The sequence below is a fragment of the Thrips palmi genome, unplaced genomic scaffold (assembly GCF_012932325.1).
Source record: "Thrips palmi isolate BJ-2018 unplaced genomic scaffold, TpBJ-2018v1 HiC_scaffold_15, whole genome shotgun sequence".
NCBI classification, from domain to species: Eukaryota; Metazoa; Arthropoda; class Insecta; order Thysanoptera; family Thripidae; genus Thrips; species Thrips palmi.
In genome coordinates, this window is record NW_023144624.1 from 5486406 (window position 1) to 5512347 (window position 25942).

Here is a 25942-nt window from a genome sequence, read left to right on the forward strand (position 1 = left end):
TTACAGGTCGGGCTTTGACCGTGATCTTTAATTAGTATCTTTGTAAACTGGGTAATTTTATCAATGAAAAACAAAAAGGTGAATGTTTTGCAAGAATAAACAATAGGCAGCTAACTCTTTTCCTTGCGTTGTCCTTTTTAATCAACCCTTCCAAGATGGCGATGCCTTGAAAGACCGAGCGCGACTACTGCCATGTTCGTCCACAATAATCAACACCTTGTTCTCGCGGACGCAAACAAAAAGCGGGGGATAAGCGTGACAGGGCGCACAGAGGCAACGGTTCCAACGACCGGTTTTGACGCGCGGGACCAGCGGACTGATTTCAAGAGTCCGTTTTCGTCCCTTCTGTCTCTCTCGCACCAGTCACGGACGGGCTAGGACTGCGAGAGGGACAGAGCGACGAAAACGACTCTCGGAATCAGCTTTGCTTCAAAAGGGTGGGGCCAAGCCAGTCCAGCCCCGGGCCACGCAAAGCGACGCAAAGCCGAAGATAGCCATGCTAATTACGGGAGACAGACGGCAAGTTACGGCTGGCTGGGCCTGCTGGGCCGGGCGAGGCCGGCATCGCCGCCCCGCTGCGACAGCGCCTCGTATCCAAACCGGAGATTATACTCAGCCAGATACGAGGAAGCCTGTTTCATATGCCGCGCGACGTAAAGTTGATTGATTTGCGACGAAACCCCAGAGAGGTCATATTTTCCGAGTTTTAGACGAAGCGGACGGGGAAAAAATGGCTGAAAAGCGTGTTGTATTCGCGGGGATGGCCACCGCCACCCACCGCGGCCCGCCTCGCCTCGCATTGCATAGTAATTGGGCGGAGGGCTGACGCGGCAGCTGTCCCTGGAGGAGGCCTGGAGGAGCCTGGAGGAGCCTGGAGGAGGCCCTGTCGGGGGAGGCAGACGACACAAAGGACTTTCTTGTGCGCCGAACGGCCTCGCTGCCACACTGCTGCCGCGGGGTGAAAAGAAAGCATTCGAGGAACGCCCCTCTGCCACGCCACGGCAACGTGCAAACTTTTGATAACAGCGTATCAGTCCCCTCTGGCGTGGCGGGGTGGGGCGGGGCTGGTGACCTTAGGTGGGGCGGGGCGGGGTGGGGTGGCCTGGGGAGGCATATCAGTCAGCAGAGGATGGTTGATGACCCCGCGGGGTCGCCGAAGGCATACGGTTTCAATCGTCCACACTCGCAGAAGAATCACTTTGAAAATCGATCAAAATTGCTCATTCAAAATTATTCGGCGACTTTTCGCTTCTAATGAGATGGTGCGGCCTGATCGTGGACCTTGGCCTCGACGGGACAGTCGCGCTGGGCCGAACCCAAACAAACGCGGCTGCCGATTCGGAGACGGTCCGGTTGGCCTGGCGGCGTTTCGAACGCCGCGGTTCAGAGCGACGCCAGCGCCGCAAACGCCGAATCTAGACCAGCGAGTGCGGGCAGCCTCCGCTAGAGGGCGTGGGCGTTGCCGCTCTCTCTACTCCACGCTCCGTGGCACGGGGTGAGGGGCTGGGGGAGGGGCTGAGGGGAAGAGAGACAGAGAGAGCGGGAGAGAGAAGGAGAGAGACACAGAAGGGAGAAGGGGCAGGGCGCATCATGTGTGGCGCTCGAATATCAACCCAGGACTGCTTCATGAAACATGGAACTGACTACACGACCGAGCCCCTTCCAGCAGCACGTCTCGGAGCAGAAGAAGAAGGAGGAGAAGACGAAGAAGGAGGAGGAGGGGGCTCAGCAGAGGCGGCTGTCATTGTAGTTTTTGATGAAAATTACACGAAGCCTCTCCCCCCCCCTCCCCCGCCACTTTCCATACCCAGTTTGTTCCTGTCTTCCCTCCTTTCTTTTCATCTCGAGCTCATTTTTGGCGCCCTCGTGTGGTGGCTGCGGCGCGCGCTGCGGCGGCAGTCCCAGCCGCTGCCTTGCCACTGCCTTGCCTCTCTCTGGTACTCCTCAATGTTGCCCTTCTTCTCCTGCTGCGAGGGGCGACAGGAATTTTTTCCTCCTTTCTTCTATCTTACTATGCAGTGTGGCCCCGCTGCCAAGCGCACATTTTCCCTCCAGCCCTTGCGGCACTGCCGCTGCGTGTGACTTTAGCTGAGCCTAGAGAGAGAGAAGGCTCTCCTCTGCCGGAGGTATTTTTCTTCCAGAAGGAACCCCCTCAAAATGAATACCAGCACGCATTCGGAGAGTGGCAGCCCGCCAGCATTTTTCTAGGCGGCGCCTCGACCGATTTTTCCACTGTGCCGCCAAGCGTCGCCTGGCGTCGCCTCGCGCCGGACGCAGCCGGTTCCTTCCAATTAGAAAAAGCGTCGCGATGCACGTGGCTCCGGAATAAACTAATTACAAAGAAGGCCGCGCCGCCGCCTCGCCGCGTGACGCCGCGCCGCCACCCCCACCCCGAACCCCTTGCCCGGTGACGTGGACGGAATGAATGAATATTTTGGCGCTCGCTAAGAAATTCTACCTCAGTCCGCGCGGACAGAGCCGCGCGCTCCGAGCCAAAGGGGAGCCGAAAAGGCAGCGGAAAATAAAGAGGCGACTGTCGTTTACATCAAGCGCGCTAATCGCTGGGAATCTTTGCCGCGCGTTTTGGCAGCGCTCTGGCAAGCCCAAAGGTGGAAGCCGGGGAGGACGGGGCTCGAACTTTGGCCGAACCTCGTTGGCATGCCGGAGGCTCCCGAGGGGACTTGACAAGACTTGACATGTGAGTAAGTTCGGACAACATTCTTATTAAAAAATCAGCCATCGTGGAAGGCAGCCTAACATTGAAGGAAATAAGACAATAGCTTTTTGCTGATTTAACAATGATTTTTTTTTTAAGTTTAAACAAAATTTCCTGGTTTTTGTTTTTTTTTAATATCTTTGGCATGCTACTTCCGGTTGTCTCCGGCAATTTTCCAAGAAAACGAACCGAAGGCGAGAGGCGCAAACGGGGACGGGGTGGCCACCATTAGGCGGGGCGCGGCGGGGCGTGGCGGGGCGGGGTGCGGGGCGCGGGGTATTGGCGCGGACGACAACGGCTTTCAATTCCATCTCGGGCGCCTCCGGAGGGGACAAAATCAGCAGCGGCAGCCCGCCTCCGGGAGCTCTGGGAGCCCCGGCAGCCTCGCCGCCTCCGTTTGTCACGTCCTGATATAAGATATTAGCAGTGGGACGGGCCGCCCGGCCGTCTTCTAATATCGCCGCCCCTCCCCCACCTTGGGCCGCGCGTCCGTCCCTTTGGCGGCAGGGACCGGCAGAGAGACTGGTGGCGGTTTCGGCGCGAGACTCGTCGTCCCCCGAAACTTGTCGCCGCCGCCCTGCAGGCCTTGCACGCGTCCCTCGGGGGTCATCCATAAAACATGTACGACTTGACCCATTTCGGCCACCTTGTCGCTCTGACCGTCGCGGGAATGTCTTGCTCGCGCCCCGCCCCGCCATCATGGGACCGGATCCGCTGCCCAGCGAAGAGCACCCTAACTGAGTACCCCCGGTGGCGTGCAGTTGCGGCACTGTTGGCGGGACAGGTCCGCCCGCCCTCGTGCCGCTTTAACGCCGGTCCCCGAGTCTAATCAAGGGAGCGTCGGGGGAGGCTACAATAAGCCCGCACAAAACTTCTGCCATCCATACATCGGCTGCCTGTCGACGTGCGCGGCATGTATGAACCCCCGGCCCTTTTCATTCCGACGACACGTGTGGGGCCGGGCCGAGGCGGGCGCCGCTTTTTGTTTGCCGGGGACGCGGCTGGAATGCTGACGGACAAACTTACTAATTTTCGCGGGAAAATTTCACAGGTCGTCGGATTTTAAATGCAATATTAGCCGTGACGTCAGAAGGACCTTCGTCAGCCAACTTATTGGATCACTGACTCCTTGTTTGACTCCAGTACTAATAGAGTTTCAAATGTGAAGCTTGGCTAACTGTGTCAAGTTTTCGATCATTTCTCAGTGGTGACAAGCGGTCGTCTCCTAGACTCGAGGCAAGGCAAGGGCGCCCCAACCTGAGAGCACGGGGGTGAGAAAAAAATGGAGTCGATATTTACTGCTGCGCGCCCTGTTGTTGGAATTCGTTGCGCTGTGCCGTGCCAGGCAATGCCTGCCAGGCATCAGCCCGATATGCATCTCGTGATTCCATCGATCAGAGCTGACACGCCTTGCCACGCCACGCTGCGCCACGCCACGCCACGCCGCAGCCCTGGAGGGTGGCGGCGGCGCGCAGACACACGACGACGACGGCGTGAAAAAGGCGCGCGAGGAAGGAAAAAAAGGAAAGGGGGAACTCAATTTTCGGAGCCGACATTTGCAAAGAAGGCGGCGGTGCCTCGGGGGCCTGCTCCAGGCGGCGTGGGAGAGCGAGACGGAGAGACTTTTCTGGGAAAGGCAAGGCAGGCGGGCTGGCGGTGACACGGCACGGATCCAGGCAGCCTTGCGCACTTCATCACGAGCAAAGCGAGGAGCACGGCGACGCCCTGATAAGGCGGGGATTACCTCGGCCCAGATACCAGAGCCAACCGCAGCGGCGGCAAAATTCGCCTGCGTCAGACGAAAATTAGGCAGAAAGGATTCTTCGGGGCCGCGCCAGAGAAAGGTGTCTCCAGGAGCGAGGGGGGCGGGGGAGCGGGGCGACGGGGCTGCGGTCGGTAGGATTGCCGGGAGGGGAGGCGGCACGACACGGCCAGATGAATACCTGTGATACCAGGTGCGTAACAAAACCAACAAGACCAGAAAAATATTTTTAAAATGACATCGGAGACTTCATAAGCAGGAACTCGGTAACTGCATCTCAGAAAGTCGCGCGACTGTTGGTGACTTTTGGCTGAACTGCATCTTCCCAAACCGTCCAATCTCATTCTTCGAGGCCGTGACAGTGCGGCGGTCCCGTGGGCCGCGATGCACGGGGGTTGCCTCCAAAGGGGTGGGTCGTCCCAGGGACTCAATTAGGCCTCGCCAGAGGGCGCTACTGCCTGCTAACAAGCAGGGCGACCTCTAACAAGGCGTCGCAGTGCGTCGCAGGCTGGCCGCTCAGGTGGCGGCAAACGAGCCCCCCGGGCCCCGCCAGACGGCCAGCCAGCCAGGCAGCCAGCCAGGCAGCCAGGCAGCCAGCCAGCCAGCCAGGCAACCAGCCAGCCCGGGACGTCCCGTGGCGGCGTTGGCACACAAATCCCAAAACTTGACGCCAAATTCGAACAGGCACGTCGCGGAGGGTCCCGGGGACGAAGACGGCGACGCGCTCCCCTCCGCGTCGAGGCCGTCCGTCATCGGCCACCCAATAACGCGACGTCACGACAGAGCAAACACGATCTGTAGCGACGGCGGCAGCGGCGGCCCGCGTGACAGGCACCATTTTTCCAAAAGCTTTCCCCGCCTTATGCAGCTGCGTGTCCCTTGGTGTCCCTCGTCCCGCCCAAACAAACAAGCCGAAGAAAATGCCGACCGAGACGGCGCGTGTCTTGCGGCCGATCCACGGTGTTCAAATATTTGAAAAGGGACACGAAAAAATAAAAAGTTTGAAGGAAAAGAAAGACAAAGGAAGCGACGCGGGAAAAGGTTGCGCGGCTGCTGCCTCCAGGACTCGCCTCCCCTCCCCCTACGCCAACTGTGGCGGCCGACCAATTTTTAGCAGTCGAAAATTGAAGTCGGTGTATGATGTCACGGCTGGGGACCGCAAGAGCAATTTGTATTCAGATTGGATCCTCGCCCCTCCCTCGGCCCCGCACTGCGCAGCCAACTTGAGGGGGTGGAGGGCGTCTTCCTAGTTGGGACGCCCAAAAAGTGCAGCCGACATGCGAGCTGAATTTCCCTCCACAGGGCCACCGCCACCCCAGCGGGGAGGAACTTGCATTTGCATTCTTGACTTTCCACCCCGGGCAGGCCTAACACTGGTCGCAACTTATTCCGTTCGAATCTCGTTCTGCAGACGGCGCGCAGAGTCAACCTTCCAGGCTTTCTCGTTTTCGTGCCAACCCCCTCCCCCGCCCCCGTTTCCATCTCCGGTTTCGTCGCGCTGCTCTCAGGGTCTTGTCTGCATGCACGCCGCGTTGCCTATCCTGGGGCGGCTACTTATTTTCCCCGTGCCATGCATACATTTTGCACTAAACCTCAGAGATGGGGAGGGGGAGGGGGTCCCTCCTCCTCTCGTTGCGGCGGCGTCTGCTGCAGACACATCACTAAACATAAGCTGCCGCTCTATGCGGTTACGTGGGTGGCGCGCAGTCGCCATTTTTTCCAACTTACTTTCCCCCCATTTTCCACTGTTTTCTTTTTTCACACGCTCACTCCTTATTTTTTTTTTTTTTTTAAAGGTGCTTTACTACATTGATCTGCCATGCCGCTGTTTTCCCAACTCTGTCCCGTTTGAAAAGGACACGCAGCAAAAGCTCTCCCCTAGGTTCCCGTTCCCCAGCCGAAAAAAGAGATTAGTCCGCGATTTGTTTCAAAATGGCCGCGGCGTTCGCGTCCACGACCGCGCCAATGGGGCGTTCCCACGCGTCGGGCCGAGATGACGGCGAGTATATCTCGGCCGTCGCGGCGGCTAAGCATATGTTTACATGGTCGCGCACGCTCCGAGCCAAACAGCCGTCGCTCTGTCTCCCTCGCGCCGCTGCGGGGTGCCCCGCGGACGGAGACAGGGTGACGGCTCGGCAGGCGGGCTCACGCCGACGGTTAGGGGTGAGCTTCAAAGGAGGAGCACCCGGGAAGAAGGAAGCCGAAGCACCGCACTGCTGTACTCACTCGGGACGCCCTGCCGGTACCGCGCAGCTCTTGAACTGGCCACCGCCTTGTCGAACGACGACTGGCAGCCCTCAGGAGCGGGCAGTGCACATATAGGAAGGCGCAGCGGTGATAAGGGCCTTAGTGCTGCAATGGCCTTTATGGGGCGTGGGAGGCGACAGCATTGTTCGACAGGGCACTGCTTTACGGACGACTACGGCCCTACTCGCCAAAAATGACGACAAGAAGAGTAGCTCCAGGATCTGTTTGGAGCTATCTGGGTGAATGGCATACTTAGGTGACAGTAATTTTCAAAAGTTTCATAGAGCTAAATTTTTGATTTTATTTCTTCCTTTGTGTCATTTTACTCCTGCTACGCAGGACAAAATAAAAATTGATTACAAAGAGGGATCGAAAGAAAAGCGATGGCCGCCCAGAAATAGTTGAATTTAAATTGCATTAGAATGCCGGCGCGCTGCAAGAGAGCAGCGGCGCGTGTTGGAGCACACCAATCCGTTCCTCCCCGTCCCATCTGGGACCCAGGGACCCTGGGACCCTGCCCTATCGCCCCGCTTGCCGGCTGCCGGCACGTACTGCACCACGCATCATCGGGAATATCGGGGGCCGCCGCGGCATGCCGCGCCCCGCCGCACCCCACCCCGCCCCGCCACGCCCCGTCGCGCCACGCGGTTACTCATGACTTTCGAATAACATGCGGGGGCGAGGTGGGTGGGGCGCGCGCGCGAAGTCACGAAAAACGCGGCGCTCCGACAAAAACGACACAACGTTTTTCCGTCCGCGCTTTGGCGCGCTTCGCAGTGCATTAGCGCGGGTCTTCTTTCCCACCCTGGGCGTCGCACAAAGGCGCGACACGAACGTAATGTCATGTTCGTCACCTATGACGGCGTCCGTTGGACCGCGCCTCACGCCCCGCCCGTCCTTGTCACTCCGCCGCGGGCTGGCGACGGGAGTGACGAGGACGGACAGACTGCCGGCCTAGAGCCGTAAAGGTCAAAGCCGTATCTCCGCTGCCAGCGCCCCGCACTTGCGGCTCTCTCCCCGGAGGCGGGAGGCTCTCCGCCGCGCCGCCTCTCCCCGCCGTAACTGCGCGGCCGGGCGGCGGAGTTACGTGCATCCAGCGCGCCGCACTTTTCGCAGGTGATACTTTATGGACTACTTGCTGTCGTCGCGGACGGCCGAGCTTCCGTGCGGGGCGGCAAAGGAGCCGCCGGGGTGCACGCATCGCGCGCATCGAACGCATCGCACGCATCGAACGCATCGGCAGCCCCATCCCAATTCTATAAAAGCGATAAAAGATGCAGGGAAAATCGGAGGGAGAGAACGGAGCGGTGTGGAACGTCTAGTGTGGGCAAGCGGGCAGTAAAGTCGTCTTGTTACTCGCGGCCGCTTCGACTTCGCGAGAGGAAGTCCTTGTCGGGAATCGCACTTCAACTCGCGGTTTTACTCAACATTCCTTGCCGGACGGCCCGCCAGCAGGCTTCACGCGGTGCGTGTGCCTGCACTCGCCTCGTCGGGGCCACAGCCAGGGCACTGACCCCCGAAATGACGCAAGAAGTTCATATGGAGGACCCCTGCAGCCCCAGTTCCGGGCAACGCATTCTTACGCAACGCTAATGGCAGCATCCCTTCCGGGAAGACCTCGGGCTCCGGGGCAAGGCCGGTGTCACCGTCTCTCTCCCACCCACACGCCGCGGCCCGGGAGTGCGAGAGAGACAATCGCTCTGCGAGCAGTCTCGGCAAGGACGCCCATTAGGTAATGGGACTCCGGTCAGCGCCCCCCGGCACCAGCCCCACACCAGCCCCGCCGCAGCCCCCGACCGGCCAGGACAATGGCACACCATAAAATCATTTTCTCGAGAATCGGGAGCGCGGCCTTGCTCTGTTTTCGGGCAGCCCGATTAAAAGGCTGGAATGAAAGGGTTGCAGGTATCGAGGGAAAGTACACTGTCAACCGTTGGTAGGCCTGCGATTTTCAGTACATTCAGAAAGACGACGCCGGCCCTACGGGAACGAATTGTTTGTTTTTAGACAGAATGTTTAGCGGCCAGACACAATGTTGTCCTTGGATTCTACTGAACTGAGAGCAAATTTAGCTAAATCATATTTTAGAACACCAAAGCGGACAAGCAGACACCCCAGACAAATGAATAACTGTCAAAGTGATTTGACAAATCTGTAAGGTGGCTGTTTGATTGGCAACCGTGCCCATGAGGATTGACATGTCTTTCTTTCTTTCTGTTTCAAAATTAAAGATTCTAAAAAAATGTGAAATAATACCCTTGAAAATTTGTCAGAAATGCAGCTGTGGTTAAAATGTCAGAAATTTTCGAAAACATTCGAAACTGGTGGGACTTTACAGCGACAGTGAATTTCCTAGAACATTGGAATGCACGCAGTAGACAAATCAAATCGTCGCCTTTGTCGGCAAAATCCAGGGTGCAGAGGCTGTGAACTTGTAATAAGGTTCAAATTTGAAAACTAAAATAAGTTGGCTTTAGCGCCGAAAATTTGATAAGAATTAATGACACACTTTTTGGACAAGGAAGTTTTCGCCAACGCCGGATGTATCTCTGACTAACGTCCTCAAATTGATTTTCCCTCGAATTGGGTTCTCACTGAAATTTGGGCAGTAAAGCCTCCCTCGCCCAAAAATTTAGTCACGGCCATGAGACCATCATTACAAGTGCAATCAAACCCCGATACAAGTCCCAGAGCCGGCCGCAGAGCCGCGACGGCCTCCCGTGCCCCGTTTGAAAAAGGGCGCGAAGCGAGGGGTGGCTGCTCCCCGCGGACGTGGCGCGCTCTAGCGGGGACGCGCTGCAACTAGGATGCGGCGCGCTGCCGGATTGGGCGCGCGCCCGGCGGCCATCATGGATGCGCACAACGCGCTGCAGAGAGCATAATTTACGCAGGTCCTCGGCCGGGGCCAGCCAATGAGCGCGCGCCGGACCGGGGGAGGGGGGATGCGTTGTCATGGCAACCGGCCTCGGCGTCCCCCACCCGCCCCGCACCTCGCCCCTCGCCCGACGGGGTCTGCGGGAGCGTCGGCTCCGCGTTCCAGTTCGAGTCTCTCGTCGCCGCGGTGCATCTTCGGCTCAGGCTGAGGCCGGGATGCGGTCTGAAGCCTGGAGCCCAGCTACATGAGAGGGCCGTGGCAGGACCAGACAGGACACTGCTGTCCCGCTAAAATGACACCCTTCTTAATTTACTGCGAATTAATGAATGAATGAATGAACGAATGAATGAATGAATGAATGAATGAATGAATGAATGAATGAATGAATGAATGAATGAATGAATGAATGAATGAATGAATGAATGAATGAATGAATGAATGACGTGGAGTTGGACCAACTCAGTTGATGACAGTCAGCGCAAAAATTTTTGAATCTATTGTCAATGCAATATCCGTGTAAATGCAAAAGCCCATAGGTCAGTCCAAGACAAGACAGCACACCCGGCCTAGGCACTGGAGAATATTCTCATGCAGAACGGGCGATGCCGACCGACAAAGTTCTCATACTGCCCCACCCGCGACGGAGCGAGCGAGACAAACAGAGCGAGAGAGACAATAGGTGGGGTGGTGGTGCGGGGCCGTGCGGGGTGGCTGCTGTGGGGGTTGCGCGGCAGTGGCGCTCATCGTAGTTCGCCGTCCTCTCACCAGATATCGCTGCCTGCCCCGACGCCGGCCTTGGCGTCGTCCCTGCAACACAGAAGAGGGAGCTTGAGGTTCGCGTCGCGTGGCGGGGTGGGGCGGGGCGGGGCGGCCCTGCCGAATCCTTCCTGGCGACCCACAGCCGCCGCGCGCCAGACAGCGCGGACTCCCGCGTCGCCAACTCATTTTCCGAAAATGTTTGCAGCGCCGGGAAGAGAGCTTGCACTCATCCCTGTGATTATCTTCCCGTAAGTGACATACACAGTCCCACGACGCGGACACACGAAAGCGCGCGCGCACACACATACACTTACGGGTCACTGCAGTGCAGTAGCCACAAATTTATGGTGATGCAGGCAACGCTTCCCTGCCAAGGCCTCGGCAAAGGCGGACACCGCGGCGGCGCCGCGCCCAAGCCCTGCCTCCGCCTGGCTCAAGCCAACCAAATTATGATTTCAGCCATCGCCTACACTCGGCGATGTCGGCCGGCCGGCCGACGTGCCACTTTGCATGGCGAGCGCTTTCGTCCATGTTCCCGGCTGCAGTCAGGTGCGTGCCAAAAATATCCGTCTTGCGCTGTCACAGCAGACGACGCTACAGTGTCGCGTTCTGGGAAGGCGGAAAGGGTGTATTTTCAGAATGTGTTACGCTGGGGCGAGACGGAAAAAAAAAGAAAATTGGCGCTCGCTCTCGAGTGTGTGTGTCTGTGTGTGTTGGACTGTGTGTTGGTGCGTGTTTCAGTGTCTCTGTGTGTGTGGACGTTGAACGCGTGCCGCGGCGAGGCTGGGTGGGGGGAGATGATTGTTCAGGTTTCAGACTCATCTAGAGTTAGTAAAACGGAGGTAAACGTCAGTCGCCACCAAAACTACCATAAAACTACTGTGCTGCGATGGTGCGGAGGTTGTAGAGGCCGCGCACGCGTTTACGAGCGCCATCGCATTTGCCTTCTAATTCGACAGTTTATCTTCTCCTTGTCTCTTGATCGCGACGATGAGGACAAATTCGGGCATCGCGGGGCCGATGACCCGCGACCGGCAGCCAAAACAAGACCCAAACAAAACGCGAAAGAGACAGGAGATGACGCAGAGCTGATAATCCTTCGAAAATACAACAAAATGGTGGAACTAACCTTCCACGGTTTGCCATTTTTTCAATATTTTACAAATATCACATCACTTGACCAGAAATGCTGTTTTTTTTTTGCGGTTTCCTTTCGAATTTTTTTTTCTTGTGATCGGAGTACTTGACACTTTGCTCTCGCGGTCCCTCACGCCTCCTCGGCCAAATGAGTTCGAAAATCGAATCCCGATCTGAGATTAACATCTTTGGCGCCATTTTGCGTCATTGAGCCCGCCTTGGCAGCACCAGCAGGCCGTCGCTCTCCTGGGACACGATTGTGTCTCTGCGCGCTCCGATAACGGAAAACAATGTTCGGCCACGGATCGTAAAGTCACACGGGTCGCTCCTGTACGTCTTATTACTGCGCCCACAGTGGCTCGGTGCGACCAGGAATCTTTGGAAAATTTCACCAGTTCCTATTGAAAAGTAAGGAAAAATTCGCGAACCCTATGATCACACTTTATTTCCGAATCCGGAGGCGATTCGAAAACAAAGCTTTCAGCCTTGCCAGTGTGTCACGTGAGCCCCGTCGTTCTACTACTTTTCGCGATAGGGTCTAAAAGATTTCGGTCAGCCTGAAAAGCAGTGAGTGCGGAGCTACGGCTTGATAGAAGGGCCAGCCAGTCCGCCGGGGGAGGGGATAGGACCGGTTTGGACGGTCAGGTGGGATTGGTCCGACCAAACTCATTAGCATGGCCGGCACCGAGGCCGCATGCCACAGCGGATAAGAGAGAGACGGAGCGAGGCGCGGGCTAGGAGCGAGAGCGAGAGAGACTGTCCAATTACAGCCCGTATTCAAACCACACAACGTACAGCCTTGTTCCAGGCAGGCACCGATGTCAGCCTAGTGGAGGCTGCGCCGGCCGCGCGGACATCGCTTCTCGTCCGTGAGTGACGGCCTGTTTTTTTTCGTTTCCCTTTTTCTGATATTTCTCTCTCTCCGATTCCCCCTCTTTTTTTCCTTTTTCCCTTCACCGTATTTTCTCTCTTTCGCCCCTGGTGGCGTTTGTCGGCTGTCCCACGCCAGGGGCTTATCCCCAGCTCGCCCGGACGTACCAGCGGTCAGTAATTTAAAACAACAACAAGAAAAACAACAAACAAAAAGTACAGAAAAGAAAGACCGTCAAAACAAAAAATCATACCTTTCGCATTTTTCAAAAATGGACAATTAATCTTACTTGCGTCGGTCACCTGTCCACTTGTGATTCGCACGGATGAGGGCAGAAGCGATCCGCCGAGCGCCACTGAGTGCAGCCTGGCCTTCGCTTTCACTCACACACATGCCCGCACTTGCGCTCTTTCTCTCTCTCTTCACACACACACACACACACACACACACACACACACACACACACACACACACACACACACACACACACAGACCCACGTGGCCGTTGGGGCTGTAAACGCGTGTTTATGTGCGACAGTAAAAGTTAAAAGTCAATGAAAAGGAGGCGACAAGACTTTTAACACCCTCTGGTCAGCCACCCACGGCAGGCAGGCCGCGGTGGGCCGCGAGTCGAGTGCGAGGACGTGATCGCGGCGCCTCGCCGTGGGAAAGCGATTCGCAACACGCACAACGGCTCCATTCCAGTTCAAGGCCGCGCGGGTTTTCAGGGTTCGCTCGCCGAACGCCGCGCCCGACGACGACGATGACGTCATAGCAGCGTACGGTGTGCGCGCGAACGGGAGCAAGAGTAAGAAGCCTTTTCCTCTTTTTTTTTCGCCTCGCGTGATGAAGTCATTTTTCATACGACCCTTTTTCTCTCGCCTCTGCATTTTTCTCTGCCAGAAGCACAGCAACAGCGGCGGCGGCGGCAGCAGCCAGCCCTCCATCGCAAAACTGTGAAACAAAACACGGCGGGAAATGCCCGGCTCTGCGGAGATGGCGGGGCGGGGTGGGGCGGGGGAGATGGAAGGGGTGATGGCAGAGAGTCGGTTGAGCCCCCGAAAGGAACAAATTGTGGCGCAGAGAGGAGGGTTCACTGGGGATGCCACTTCACCGCTTGATCAGGTGCAGGAAAAAAACTCGACCCGGGGGCCCTCTTTCTTTCCCCCTTTTACCTGTACCGGCCCAAAAAATAAGGCATGAATAAAATGCAGTAGCCAACAGAACGTACAGTTCATTTTTCAGTGAACGTTTCCAAAGTTTCTGATATCGTGAATTTTTTCTAATGACTTTGTAACAACCATCCTCTATTCTTTTCATCCTGTGTTTCCAGCGGAGTTCTCCGGAACCGCCTCCCTCGCTCTCCAATGGAACGCGAAAATATTTTGCACGTTTTGTTGGACCCTCCCCCTCAGTGGGCAGGCAGCTCATCCGCAGGCGTACCAATCTCTCCGGCGCGCCCGTCCCTTCATCCGGACCAGCATGCTGCAGCAGCCCAGCGACCCGCCGCCCCGCCCGGTTCGATACATACCATTTTCGAAACGCGGAAAACTTTTCTTCGTCCGCTGCGCTGCGGCAGTGTGCGCTGCCAAAGTTACTCCCGCTGCGCGCCCTTCTTGTTCTTCTTCTTCTTCTTCTTGTTCTTCTTCTTCTTCTTCTTCTTCTTCTTCTTCTTCTTCTTCTTCTTCTTCTTCTTCTTCTTCTTCTTCCCCTCCCTCTCTCCGCACCACCTGATGTCCCTCCCACTAATCATGTCCTCCGTCCGCCCCCGCTGAACCCGACCCTCTTTTTGCGTCATTTAGTTACAGCAAGATGACCAGTCCCCTCGTCCAGGGCGGCCAGGGCGGCCAGGGCGGCCAGCCAGCGCGTCCGGCCCAGGGGGACCAACCTCGCGCCGCCGAGATCGCGTGCGCGGCGGCGCGCGCGGCAAGGGGACGCTTCCTACATATTGAATGAAACGCACGCCGACAATGCGGCGGCCATGTTGGCAGCGCCACTGCAAGGGGCGTGCATTAAAGGCGGGTTTCGAATAACCCGCCGCGCCACCCAGACACGGCGCAGCACAGCGCGGCCGCATTTGCGGCACATAGGTAAGGAATTATTGACGAAGGGGGTGGGCTGCAGACGGCTGCGCGTACGGAAGGAAGGGTGGAGCAGGGTGCGAAGCGCGGCCATGGAGGCTGGCTGGCCCGGACACCACCCGGCAAAATGCAGCGCCCCGGAGAGGAAAAGTTTCGTGTTTACTTTTTGCGTTTGCGCGCCGGCGGTCGCCCGTCCGCGGATGAATGATATATGATTCGAGATGAATGCCGGCGACGCAGCCCCCTCCCCCTCCCCACACACTAACACACACACGCACAGACACACACACATACACACGCACACACATACGGGCGCACACAGGCGGCCCAATGGAGGCGCGGGGCGCGGGAGCCGCGAGGGAGGGAGGCGGGCGACCCCTATGGCCGCGGAGCCAAAACGTAATCAGAGTTCGATGAAGCATCGCAATCAGGTCCATTGTAGTCGGCCTTCAATAGGACCTGGAGCCACTCGTTCTGTCCCTCTCGCACCCGAAGGGCGCCCCGCGAGAGAGAGGCAGAGCGAGTTCCGATCGGAAATGCGCTTCTGGTCGCGCGCACGCCGAAACCTTACCCCCATGAATAACGTTTTGCAATCTATACTTTTTGTTGTTATTGTTGTTGTTGTTTTTTGCTGCCCATTTTAGTTTTCCGGGCTGCGACACGCGAGCGCGCTTCAGTGAGACTGCTCCAGATTCCTAGCGTGTTCAAGGCCGCGCTGAAGGTGAGGCCTTTACCTGGCTCGCGTGGAATTCCTTTATGCCATCTCGGCAGGGAATGACAAAGGCAGAGGCACCATTTATTGCCCTGAAAGGCTTGGATAATCAAGCCCACCTCGAACAGCTGACAATGTTTTTTTTTGCCGCTAAAGCAGAGCGAGGTCCCAAAGAAGTCCTACATAGAAACGAGAGAGGAATCGAAAATAAATAAGAAACCATTTTTTTTCTGTTTGTTACGAGTGTCTGCGACGTGAGCTCCCATTTGAACAGCCGGCTTCTATGTTGCCTTTCCGCGCGCACCCCTCACCTCTCCAGAAGCACTCCGGAGTACTGTATGCAGCATTCCAGACTCCGGGGTTCATTCTGCCCGGAGCTGAAAGTGAGTGGTGGCACACAGCGCTGGCACGGCGCGCAGCACCGGGGTGGGCCCCAAACACCCTGCGCCACGCCCCGCCCTGCATTTCTTGCGAATTTGCTCGCACACTCACACACACACACACACACACACGACACACACACTCACACGGGCTGGCGGAAGGGGAACTATGAGAAATTCGTCGGAAAGAACAAACGCGCCGTGGCGATTGGCGGATGATGGCGGGTGAGTGGCGGCCGCGGAAACGCTGCATTATCGAGAAAGGGGCGTGGAACAGACGGCGCGTGTGGGATAGTGAGAGGGAGAGAGAGAGAGCGCCGGCAGACGCAGAGAGGGTACCTTTCGGTCGGTGCGAAACAGACACCCCCTCCCCTTCACACACAGACACACACACACACACGTATGGTATTCCCGGGACCGAAATTGGACGGTGGCGAAGAAAGCCGGGGGAATGCGGGGCGCCGTGTGGAAAGGCTCAGGAAAGGGGTTGGGGAAGGGGTTGGGGCTCGGGGCTGGGGGTGCATTGAGGACAGATGAGGCTAGATAGGGGAGGCGGGGCTGTGGCTGTGCTAAGCAAAGTCTCCCAACGGGGCTCTGGACATGCCCGGCACCGCAGGACGACACAGCCGCCCCCGCCGCCCCCTGCCTCGCCTTGCCTCCAACAACGCAGGCAGCGCGCGGGCCCAACTCTTACCCCCCACTCCAAGTCCCACCCAGACAAGGACGCAAATATTTATAATTGCAAACCGAAAGCACGGGGAGTGATTGTGTTTGCGCGGCGGACCACCTCCACCCCCTCGTCGAGCGCACGTCAGAGCACGGGGAATTTTCTTGCCTCTCCACTTCCGCCTCCTTCTGGCCGAGGGGAGCGAGGGAAGGAAAGGGGCGGCAGGGGCGGAGCGGAGCCGATAGATTGAAACTTTTTGGAAGGAGATGGAAATAGTGGTGCGGGGCTGCACTCAAGGGACCCGTGTGCAGCAGCAGCGCCCCTCGGTGCGTTCCCTCTCTGCGAGTGCATCCTGCTGTGTGTGCGTGTGTGTGTGTGTGTGTGTGTGTGTGTGTGTGTGTGTGTGCGCGCGCGCGCGTGTGTGTGTGTGTGTGTGTTCGCCCACCCCTGACGGTCCGACACCATCAGAACTCACCGCGCATTCACACGCAACCATTGGCCAGCGCGGTCCTCTCGCGAAAATTCGACAGTGAACCGATCGGGCCTTCTTGTCCCGCCGGCGTCCACTGCTTGGCTGTGTAAGCCGCGCGCGCAGCAGGAGAGAGAAAACTGCGAAAAGGGAAAAACGCGACACTATTTGCTCGAAAAATTGTGTACACATGCGAGTGGGGGCGCAGCGGCGCAGCGAGGGGCGCGGCCAGGGGGTGGTGCAGGCAGGCAGGGTTGGCTCGCCGGCGAAAAGATGGAGATCTGATAAGGTGAGAACAAAGTCGTGGGGGAAAATGCACCGAGCCAGCCAAGCCAGCCGAGCCAGCCCGGCAGGCGACGGAAAGGGCGGCCATCAAGGGGTGGGCCAGCACTAGAAAAAACAAATTCAGGATTTACTCTCAAAACCTTGGTTGTTGCTTTCTTCGGAGAGTATGCGTTTCGTATGTGTGCACCAATTTCGTTTCCCGTCCTAGCTGGACGCTTAATCGAAGTCGTGGATTTCGGACGCGGCGGCTGAAGAGGCCTTTTGGCAGCGTCTCAATACACACATACACACACACGCACGCGCACAAACACATTTCAGGGGCCAGCTTCGAGTACGTGCATGAGAGCGGGCGTGGACAAGAGAGTCCCAAACAGTCGGCCAGTCTCACCCTGCGCTGTCGGCAAACCCCTTCTTCACGCCGAAATTTGAGTTCGGATACCACACTGCCAGCGGGCGAGAACGGCACCGCGAAATGTGTCGATGCTTTTAGGTGAGTCACAGCGGGGCTATCGACTCGGCACCCCAGCCTCTCTTATCAAAATCCACGCGCACACACACACACAAGCGCGCTCTTTGGTCCTGCCTGCAGCGTCCAAGATGGTCGTCGATTGCACCCCGGGGGGCCGAGGCAGGAAAGAGGGAGGGGTTGGCTACTGAGAGGACAGCTCAAGGACACGCTAGACAGACGCACCTGCTCGAAGCTGGAAAAATTAAAACCGCAGCGGAGATTATCACCTGCCCGCGAGGAGTGCGGCAGCCGCGATCGTTTTATTCAAATCGCTTCGAAAACTACGCCGTCCCACTTCGCACACCATGTGCGGAATATCCCCGGGTCGCCTTTTTTGCATCGGCTGCAACGAAACTGCACGTCGCCTCCGCGGGACGTCCGCTCCGCCGGCGTATAACACGTAGTCCGTCTCGGCCTGCTCGTCGTGGATGAGAAAGTTGCGGGGCGGATGGCCTGTCCACGACAGCAGATGCTCGCCAATCCATAATGCATGGCGGCGAACACTTACTTTGCAACAACAGGGGTACACTCGAACGGGGCCCGCACTGCCAGAGGACAGCCTCCTCACCAAGGAAAAAAAAACAACAACAACAACAAAAGAAACGCAAAGAAGAAAAACCCTCTGATCCTTGTATGAACTTTTTGTCCTTGGACGGTCCTTCACTTTGCGCAAATAGGGCAATATGGGATTTTTTGTGTGCTGCTATCAGGTTACCCCATTTTCTGAGAGAAAAATTATCAAGGACAAAAAGTGCAAACGAGGAAAATACCCCAGTGCACCGCGTGCTTTCGAAAGTCCTCATAACTTCTTATTCCGAAAAAGGCTTGGAAGCTAGTTTTCCACGGCCTCTGAAAAGTCGGCCACGGAATAAGCGGGCAAAGCAAGCTTTCATCAGATTGGGTCGGGGCGATCGAACGCAGCCCCCCCCCCTTCCCCCCGCTCCCTAAGCCCTTCTCTCTTTTGCCTCTCCGTTGCCGCTCCGCCTGGCCGGCCCAGCGCGGCCCAGCGCGGCCCTGCCAGCCCGCACCACCAATGGGGCAACTTGAATTCAAATTCCAAAGTTTGTAAGCCAGCGGCGCAGGCGGGATGGGCGCCCTGGACCGGCCGAGCCATTGACCGTCAGCAGCAGAGGCAGCAGCCACAGCAGCAGCGGCCAGGTCAACAGTCAACTCGCGGTGATGGCCAACCAAGGTTGCTGTGGGGCGGGCTGCTGACCTGCCGGGCCCCGAGGCTCGTCCCTCATCATCAACCGCAAAACTAATTTAACTTTTGCCTTCTAGAATAGAACACCGCGCGACATCGTGATGAGTTGACCGTCTGTGTGTGTGTGTGTGTGTGTGTGTGTGTGTGTGTGTGTGTGTGTGTGTGCGACGCTAAGGGTACACAAAGTTGCTCTGATTGGCCTCGCCCTGCAGCGCCCTGCAGCAGGACAATTGGGCGCCGCCGGGAATCTTGACCTTGAACGGGGCCAGGAGGTGAGCGTCGTCGAAGAGCCCCGGCCCCCTTGACCCTCTCCCCGCACCCCGTCCGAACGGACGGGGAAAAAGAAACAAATTTCGTTTTCGTATCGAAAAAATTAGGACAGGAAGAGCCTGTTGTGTACGCCGGGCACACACTCGGCCTTGTGTCCACCTATCAGACGCGGCGGGAGGGAAGGACTCTTCTTCTTCTTCTCCTCCTTCCCCTTCTTCCTCTTCTTCTTCTTCTTCTCCTCGGTGCCACCCTTGTTCCCCTGAGGCCACGGCGGGGCCATGGTCTTGTCAGCTCCACTCAACTACTGAACCGGGCAGACACGATAGCTCGCTTTCCGCCTCCCCCTTCCCCCTTCCGCGTCTCCACGGCGCGGCTCGGCGCGGCGCGGCTCGGCACGGCCCGGCGCCACTCCTATGACGTGACGTGGGGCCGTAATTCATACGCAATTCGTGTAAAATACCTGGGACACGCACGCACGCCGCGCACGCGCCCCGGCACGGTGTGTGTGGGCGTGCGTGTGTGTGTCACTTAGTCGCTAAATGTATGACGTGGGCGAAGAAAAGGAGCAGCCGGCTTTGCAAAAAAGTAGCGTTTAAAATCACAACAGTGGCAAACGCCGATTCGACCGAACGAGCCCGCGAAATGCAAAATCGTCACCTACTACACCCAAGTGACCCCATGCCGGAGTTCCTTGGTTCAATTTTGCGGTACGTCAAGACGAGACGGACTCAGACATACACCAGTGAAGAGCATTCCCTTATTCTGACTCATTTGTCGCTCTGAAATTCAAATGCGACCCAACAGGGGCACATCTTATAATTTCTCAATCTCCGGACAGCGTTTCGGTGCGGTGGCTTTTGACAGTGCAGCGGCGCGCTACACACTGGCGCAGTGAGGAGTTGATTAAACCGGCGGTCCTAGGCTGCGTTTAGAAAAGGAAATGAGAGGAGGGAGAGAGAGACGGACGGCGAGCCGGCATGTTTTCAGGCGCAACCCACCTAGAGCCCCGCGCCGCCCCGTGCCCACGCTGTGCGACAAACACACTGTGTTATTTACATTTCCTACCGGAGTACACCTCCCTCCCCCCTTCTCTCTCCACTCACTCGCTCGCTCGCTCGCTCACACACACAGGAACACACACACATACAGACAGACAGACACAGCAGGGGCAATAGATACTGCAGACAAAACGTGGTCTTCCTCGTGCCTTCCGCCGCTCATTTCATGAGCATTTCATGAGCATTTCATGAGCATTTCATGACGATAATGCGAGCAGAACGCGGTGGCCCTCGGAGGGGGAGTGCCACTCAGCAAACGGCAGGAGCGCCTTGCGGAATCGAGAGACAGAGAGAGAAATTATTAAATTACCGGACCGTCGGTAAACTATTTTCAGCAGTGTCGGAAAAATTGGAGTTTGAAGCACACTCTGTGGCCGTGGGGGCGAGCTGGCTGCGCTCGGTGGCTCCACACTATACCGACCGTGCCTCTCTCGGCCGAGCTGGCCGCGCTAGACGCGCGAGACGCCTCGCGCCTCCAAACTTGTTCCATTTTCCTTTTCTCCCGAAAAATGGAAGGCGGGGTGCGCCACGTTATTTATAAGACAGCCGAAGACGCGCGCAGGAGAAGGAGAGAGAGAAAAGGAGAGGGAGACAACGCCACAGTTTTGCTCACGTTTAGTCCTAGAAGGATATTCTTTTCGGCGCACATCTCGGCCAGCGCGGGCCTCATCTAAAATTCCATAACCCCTCCTGCACAAGTGCCTCTGGCAGCACACACGCGCAACTACAAAGTTGCCACCGGGCAGTCGTCGCGAAGCCTGGTTAAATATAAATGGGGAATCTCTCCGAAAGGGCTGTTATGCTGCCGGGATGATATTGCTGCTGAATTATACAAAACGCTGGCATACTCCGAGACGAAAAATTAACCGAAAGGCTCCCGCTTTGCTATTCAAAAACTCGGACGAGAGAGACGCGAGAGAGTTTTAGTTTTGAAACGACGGATGCAGGCGCGCACTCACACACACGAGCGCGCCATGCCTCGACCCTCCGCCATCGCGGCTCGAACATGGCGGCGGCGACCTACGACGGCGCGCTGCTCCCCGCGCTGCGCGGCCGGCCTGCTGCGGGTGAAGCTCCGGTTGGATTTCAAACCGTTCAGTTCGGATTGTCTGAACGACGGACTGCACGCACCTTGCACGATTCGACAATTCAAGTCGAAAAGTAAATTTATGTTGACCAACATAAAAGATTCAGGCACGAAAATTGATTCAAAATAATTGAAGCTAATATTGTTTTAATCGAGTTATTAAAATGAGTTACTCGTTATAGTTGTGATTTTGATTGAAAATCAAGAAAGTGGTTAAATTACGGTGGCGTTCATGCGGTCCCTGGCCGGCCGCGGTGGCCGCTTGATGCCACAACTCGCGGAGGCGAGCCCCCTTTCTCTCGCACTCACGCTGCCGGGGCCCAGGAGAGAGGGAGAGCGACGGAGACGGCTCGACGCACGTTTACGGACGCGTCGCGTGCCGCAGACAATAAAGTATCACATGATTGTATTAAGTTTACACGTCAAATATTCGCCGGAACGCTCGGCGGAACAGGCAGTAGTCGGTCACTTTACGGCGCGAGCAATAAACTTTATGCCGGGAATAAAACGACTTTACGCCCCGAACGTCGCCGGCAACGAGTAGTTCACCTGAAGAGCGTCAAGAACTGCCCTAATCACGACGCCGTGACGGTTCACGGCTTCATTCCACGCCTGCAGCCACGGCACTGCGAACGGCCGTCGCCATTCGGCGTTCTTAGTCTTAATTTTTCTTCTGCAGAGTGATGTAAACCGGGCAAAAAATAAAAGTCACATTACAAATAAAATCAACGAGAAAACTACACGCAGAAACGGACGCCTTTTTCGAGATGTGACGCTTCGATGCCTTTGAGACAATGTGGTCGTCCCTTTGCATAGTCAACAGCGCGATGCGGTTATTTGTACAAACAAGAACACTCACACACGCACACTGGCCGGCCGGCCATGCAAACGAGATGTCTCTAGTCGGCATCAGAATTACGAGACGCGTGCATGATTGCGGCGGCGGGCGCTTCCGCTCGGTGCGGGGGTCGCGGACACACGGGCGGCACGTCGATCGGGCTGAGCGATTCGGCAGCGCAGCTGCAACGAGGATGCAACCCCCCGCAGACACGCCCACCCCGTGTGGCGCTCAGTCCATCAGACAGACTCTCAAAAATATCTCCCGTGGAAAATGTTGCCAAATCTTTTTGTATGAAGCTGAATAAACGATTGAAGTATTTTTCGACTCCGTTCGGCACAACCCACAAACACGCTGTAAATCCCGCGTTTGCCTGTTTTGGCTGCGCAAGGGTCAGCACTCGGCCCTCTGCGACGCAAAGGCTCCGAGTCCCACGGTCCGAAAACGCGAACGCACGCACTAAGCGACCGCGCGCCGCCGGGCCAAAGCAGCCCAATTCGTCTCGGCGTCTCAAAAACAATAAAGACTGTTACATTTAACGGTGCCGACCGTGACATTTTTCCCGCTTCGAGTGGCCCGCGGCGGGGCACTGTTTCCGGAACGCGGGGCCGCCAGCCGGTCCGGCCGGCCGGGCGACGGCGGCGCGTCGCGACGCCTCGGACAGCCCGTCCCGCCCCACCCCCGCGCCGTCGCGACGGCCATATATTCCCACAGTGCCGTAAAGCGTTTTTACTGCCTCGTAGTGTGCAAGCAGTGGTTGTTGCGTTAACCTTGCCGCCGGCCACGCGTGGCGTGGCGCGCCACTCCAGCTGTTGGCTACTCACTTACACGCCCTCAGAGTCACTCAAATCGCCGGCGTCTTAATCGCCGCGTCTCCACTGCGAATAGCGTTCGAGCGGCGGCGCCGCGGACGCAGCCTGCGCGCTATCGGCACGCCCTCATTTGCCTGCGAATAGCGGAGCCGGCGGAGCCAGCGCGGCGCCCCCTTACCCTCCCATCTCGACCCGCCTTTCTCGCGCTGCCTGCTCTCAGCCGCCGGAGCACCGCCCTCTCTGTCTCTCCTCTAAAACATCTCTCCGGCATCGGGGAGCGCAAAAAGGCGAGAAGGGGAAAACACACATTTCCCCGGCGTAACTCGGCAGCGGTACGCAGGGCGTGCCTTTTCGCGCACTTGCAGAACCTTTCAAGACGCCCCGACGCACCCGCCCCGCGTTTTTGGCAACGTCCCTCAGAATTCGGTTAGATTTCACTGCATTTGCAGTCCAATGTGCACAACACCAAGGACAGCGTGGCGCGGGTCGCATGGCAAACAGCCGAACCAGCCCGACACAGAGAGAAACTTCGCCAAAAGCGCAGGGCGGGCGGCACCGCCAGACAGGCCCACGGTGATGGCAGACTTAATCTCAACTTGTCGCGCTGCTCTGCATAAAGACAAGATTAACTGATTTGCATATCTGATGAGCGGGGCCGCGGAGGCTGCCGAAAGGTGGCGGTGAGTGCGACGCAGGGCGGGGCGGCCCGTTGGGCAGCCCGGCCCCTGCACCGCCGGGTGAGGTAATCCGAAATGGCGGCTGCTATCCACGCCGGCGGGGCGTGCTTGCACGGACGGGGGGAGGAAGGGTCACACACTTCCACCGACACAATATCGCACTTTTCGAGCACAGGCAGCCAACGCTGCTGATGAGGCACACCCGTTTATCGCGACGGACAAGCCACTGCACCTCTCGGCTGCTGCGATGGAACTGAGGCCCCAACAAAACTCGGTGCAGCAGAGCGTCCCCGCCCAATTTTTTTTTCGGGAGGGGTAGAAGTAGTAGGGGGCTCCGTGCTGTCCGGCAAAAACGAGGCGCTTCCTAGAAGAAAGTGGGCCGCTCTGGTTTCCGACGCCTCAAGGACGCCACTTTAATGCAGGTGAGGCCATAAAAGGTGAACCGGCAGGGTCCCTCCGAAGGCCGTTCGCCATTGAGAGCGAGAGTGCCATCAAAACGTTACGTCCGCGCCGGCCGGCCGGTCACTGACCTTGGGTAATTGTGTCACACACAAAGGGCGGCAGAAGGGCCGCCTCAAACCTCAAAAAGTGACGCAACAATAAAAAAGGGTGCGAGGTCGCGCACCTCACTGTGAAAAGCCGCACGACCGCAGCGCGTCATGCGGCCTTTCTTTTTGGTGCCGGCGGACACGGCGGCGGTCAGTCTCAAGGTCATTCTCCGCGGCGTGGTGGTCCGCGAGGCCTCGCGCCAGATTACAATGTTTCCTTCCTTTGCGGGCCAAAGATCACGAAATGCGCTCAACTGAATCTCAATTAATTGCCCTCACTTGGTCCCCGCATGCACACTGCGTTTTTGAGACGTGACAATTTTATTCTTGGTCTCACCCAAGAAATGAACGCAGAGCGGCGCTGTTGCAACGAAGTTCCGAATATAACTTTTTGAACTTACTTCTCAGGGCGTGACGCTTGCCTGCAAAATGTTTCTCACCTGAAACAGAAGGAAACGCAACAAAATTAGCGGAACGGTAAGCAGCGGCAGCTCAAAGACTCGGCCGGGGGAAAAGAGAGGCCGTGCTCGTGTTGGGCTGGAAATGAAAGCGCGGCAGCCGTCCCAGAGTGCGGCTACCGAAAGGGAGAATAAGGGTGTGAGTGGCGGGCAAAATGAATTTCCCTTATTTTTTTCCTTTCCTTCCTTCTCCTCCTCCCTTTCACGGTCCAACACGGCCGACGCTGGCCTCAACAGCAGCCGAGAGCAATCGGCTGCCTGCATGGCGGAGCGGTGGGGCTCAGCCCGGCGTGGCGTGGCGTGGCGCAGCGTGGCGAGGGCCGCAGGAATCGAAAAGGGGGTGGGAATTTCTGGGGTTTGTCGAAGGGCATCGAGGGACGGCTGGGGGAGAGAGAGGAGAGGGGCCCAACCCAGCCCTGGCCTGGCCTGGCCGTAGCGTGGGCTGGAGCAAACACCAAATTGAAGTGGGTGGCAGTCCAAGCCAAGCAGGGGAGGGGCGGGGTGGGCGCCGGACGAGAGGGGCGCCAGGGGTGTTCCGTCACTACACACACACACACACACACACACACAGAGACTCACACACGTTTGCGAACGCACACACCCGCACGCAAACAGCAACATCGCATTACTCATTTCGGGGCCCACCGCATTCGCCCGGGGGCTAATATTATGGCTCAATACGTGACACGATGATTTGAAGCGAGAGCCGCCTGCTCACGCACACACGCACACCGCCCTTAAAACACACACACACACACACACACACACAGCGACAGACAGACCGTGCCATAGCTAGCCCGGCTAATCCCACGAGTTAGGGCGTATATTTTTCCCCTTTTGGTTTGGCCCCGTGACGCAGTTGGTGAGGTGAGGCGGGGCTTCCCTTTCGGACTGCGCGGGGCACTGCCGGCCGGGGGCGGGACGGCGGGGGCGGGACGGCGGGATGGGCGGCCGCGGAATGAGGCGGACAAAATGCTGAGCCCGGCCGGCCGGATTCCATCCCGGGGGATGAACAGGTGAACGGTTCGCGGCAGACGACGCGGTGGGATTTGCGTCCGATCAATAGAGGGGGAGACTGGGACGCCGCGTCCGTCCCGTCGGTCGGTCTGTCGGTCGGATCAAGGTAAGAGGGCTTCCCTGTTTGCCCGCCAGAGGGCGCGGCGAGCGCGCTCATCTGCCCCAAAGGCCGGCGTCCACGGCTACCCTGGCGGTGGCAAGGCTTGGATGAAATTTGGAAATTGTCAGTCTGAAGTTTACTGGTCAGCGGGTATAAGAAGCGCATGTGCGAAAATGAGTGGCCTTCCTTTTGCGGTTTGGTAGTTGTGAGTCGCCGTGCCTGTGCGAATGTGAGTGTGATCCCAGGGTACCCCGCCCCGGGCTGCCAAACAGGAGTTCGGCGAAGTCGCTCCCGCCTGAGTGCTGTTTATTTCGAACGCTTTGCAGATGTTGGCAGCGCAGCAGACGACACGCCGCGTCCGACTGGCCGCCGCGCCCAGACTCCGCGTCGTCTGCTGGGGCGCG

General features: G+C 57.6%; 1 protein-coding gene across 1 annotated transcript in view; it reads right to left on the reverse strand.

The window, feature by feature from the left end:
• LOC117641111 overlaps positions 1 to 25942 on the reverse strand; it is a 192144-nt gene that overhangs the window by 122030 nt on the left and 44172 nt on the right. The window contains exon 4 of the mRNA XM_034378224.1: positions 10366 to 10407. Coding sequence (XP_034234115.1) covers positions 10366 to 10407 — 42 coding nt within the window. The remainder of the gene's footprint in view (positions 1 to 10365; positions 10408 to 25942) is intronic.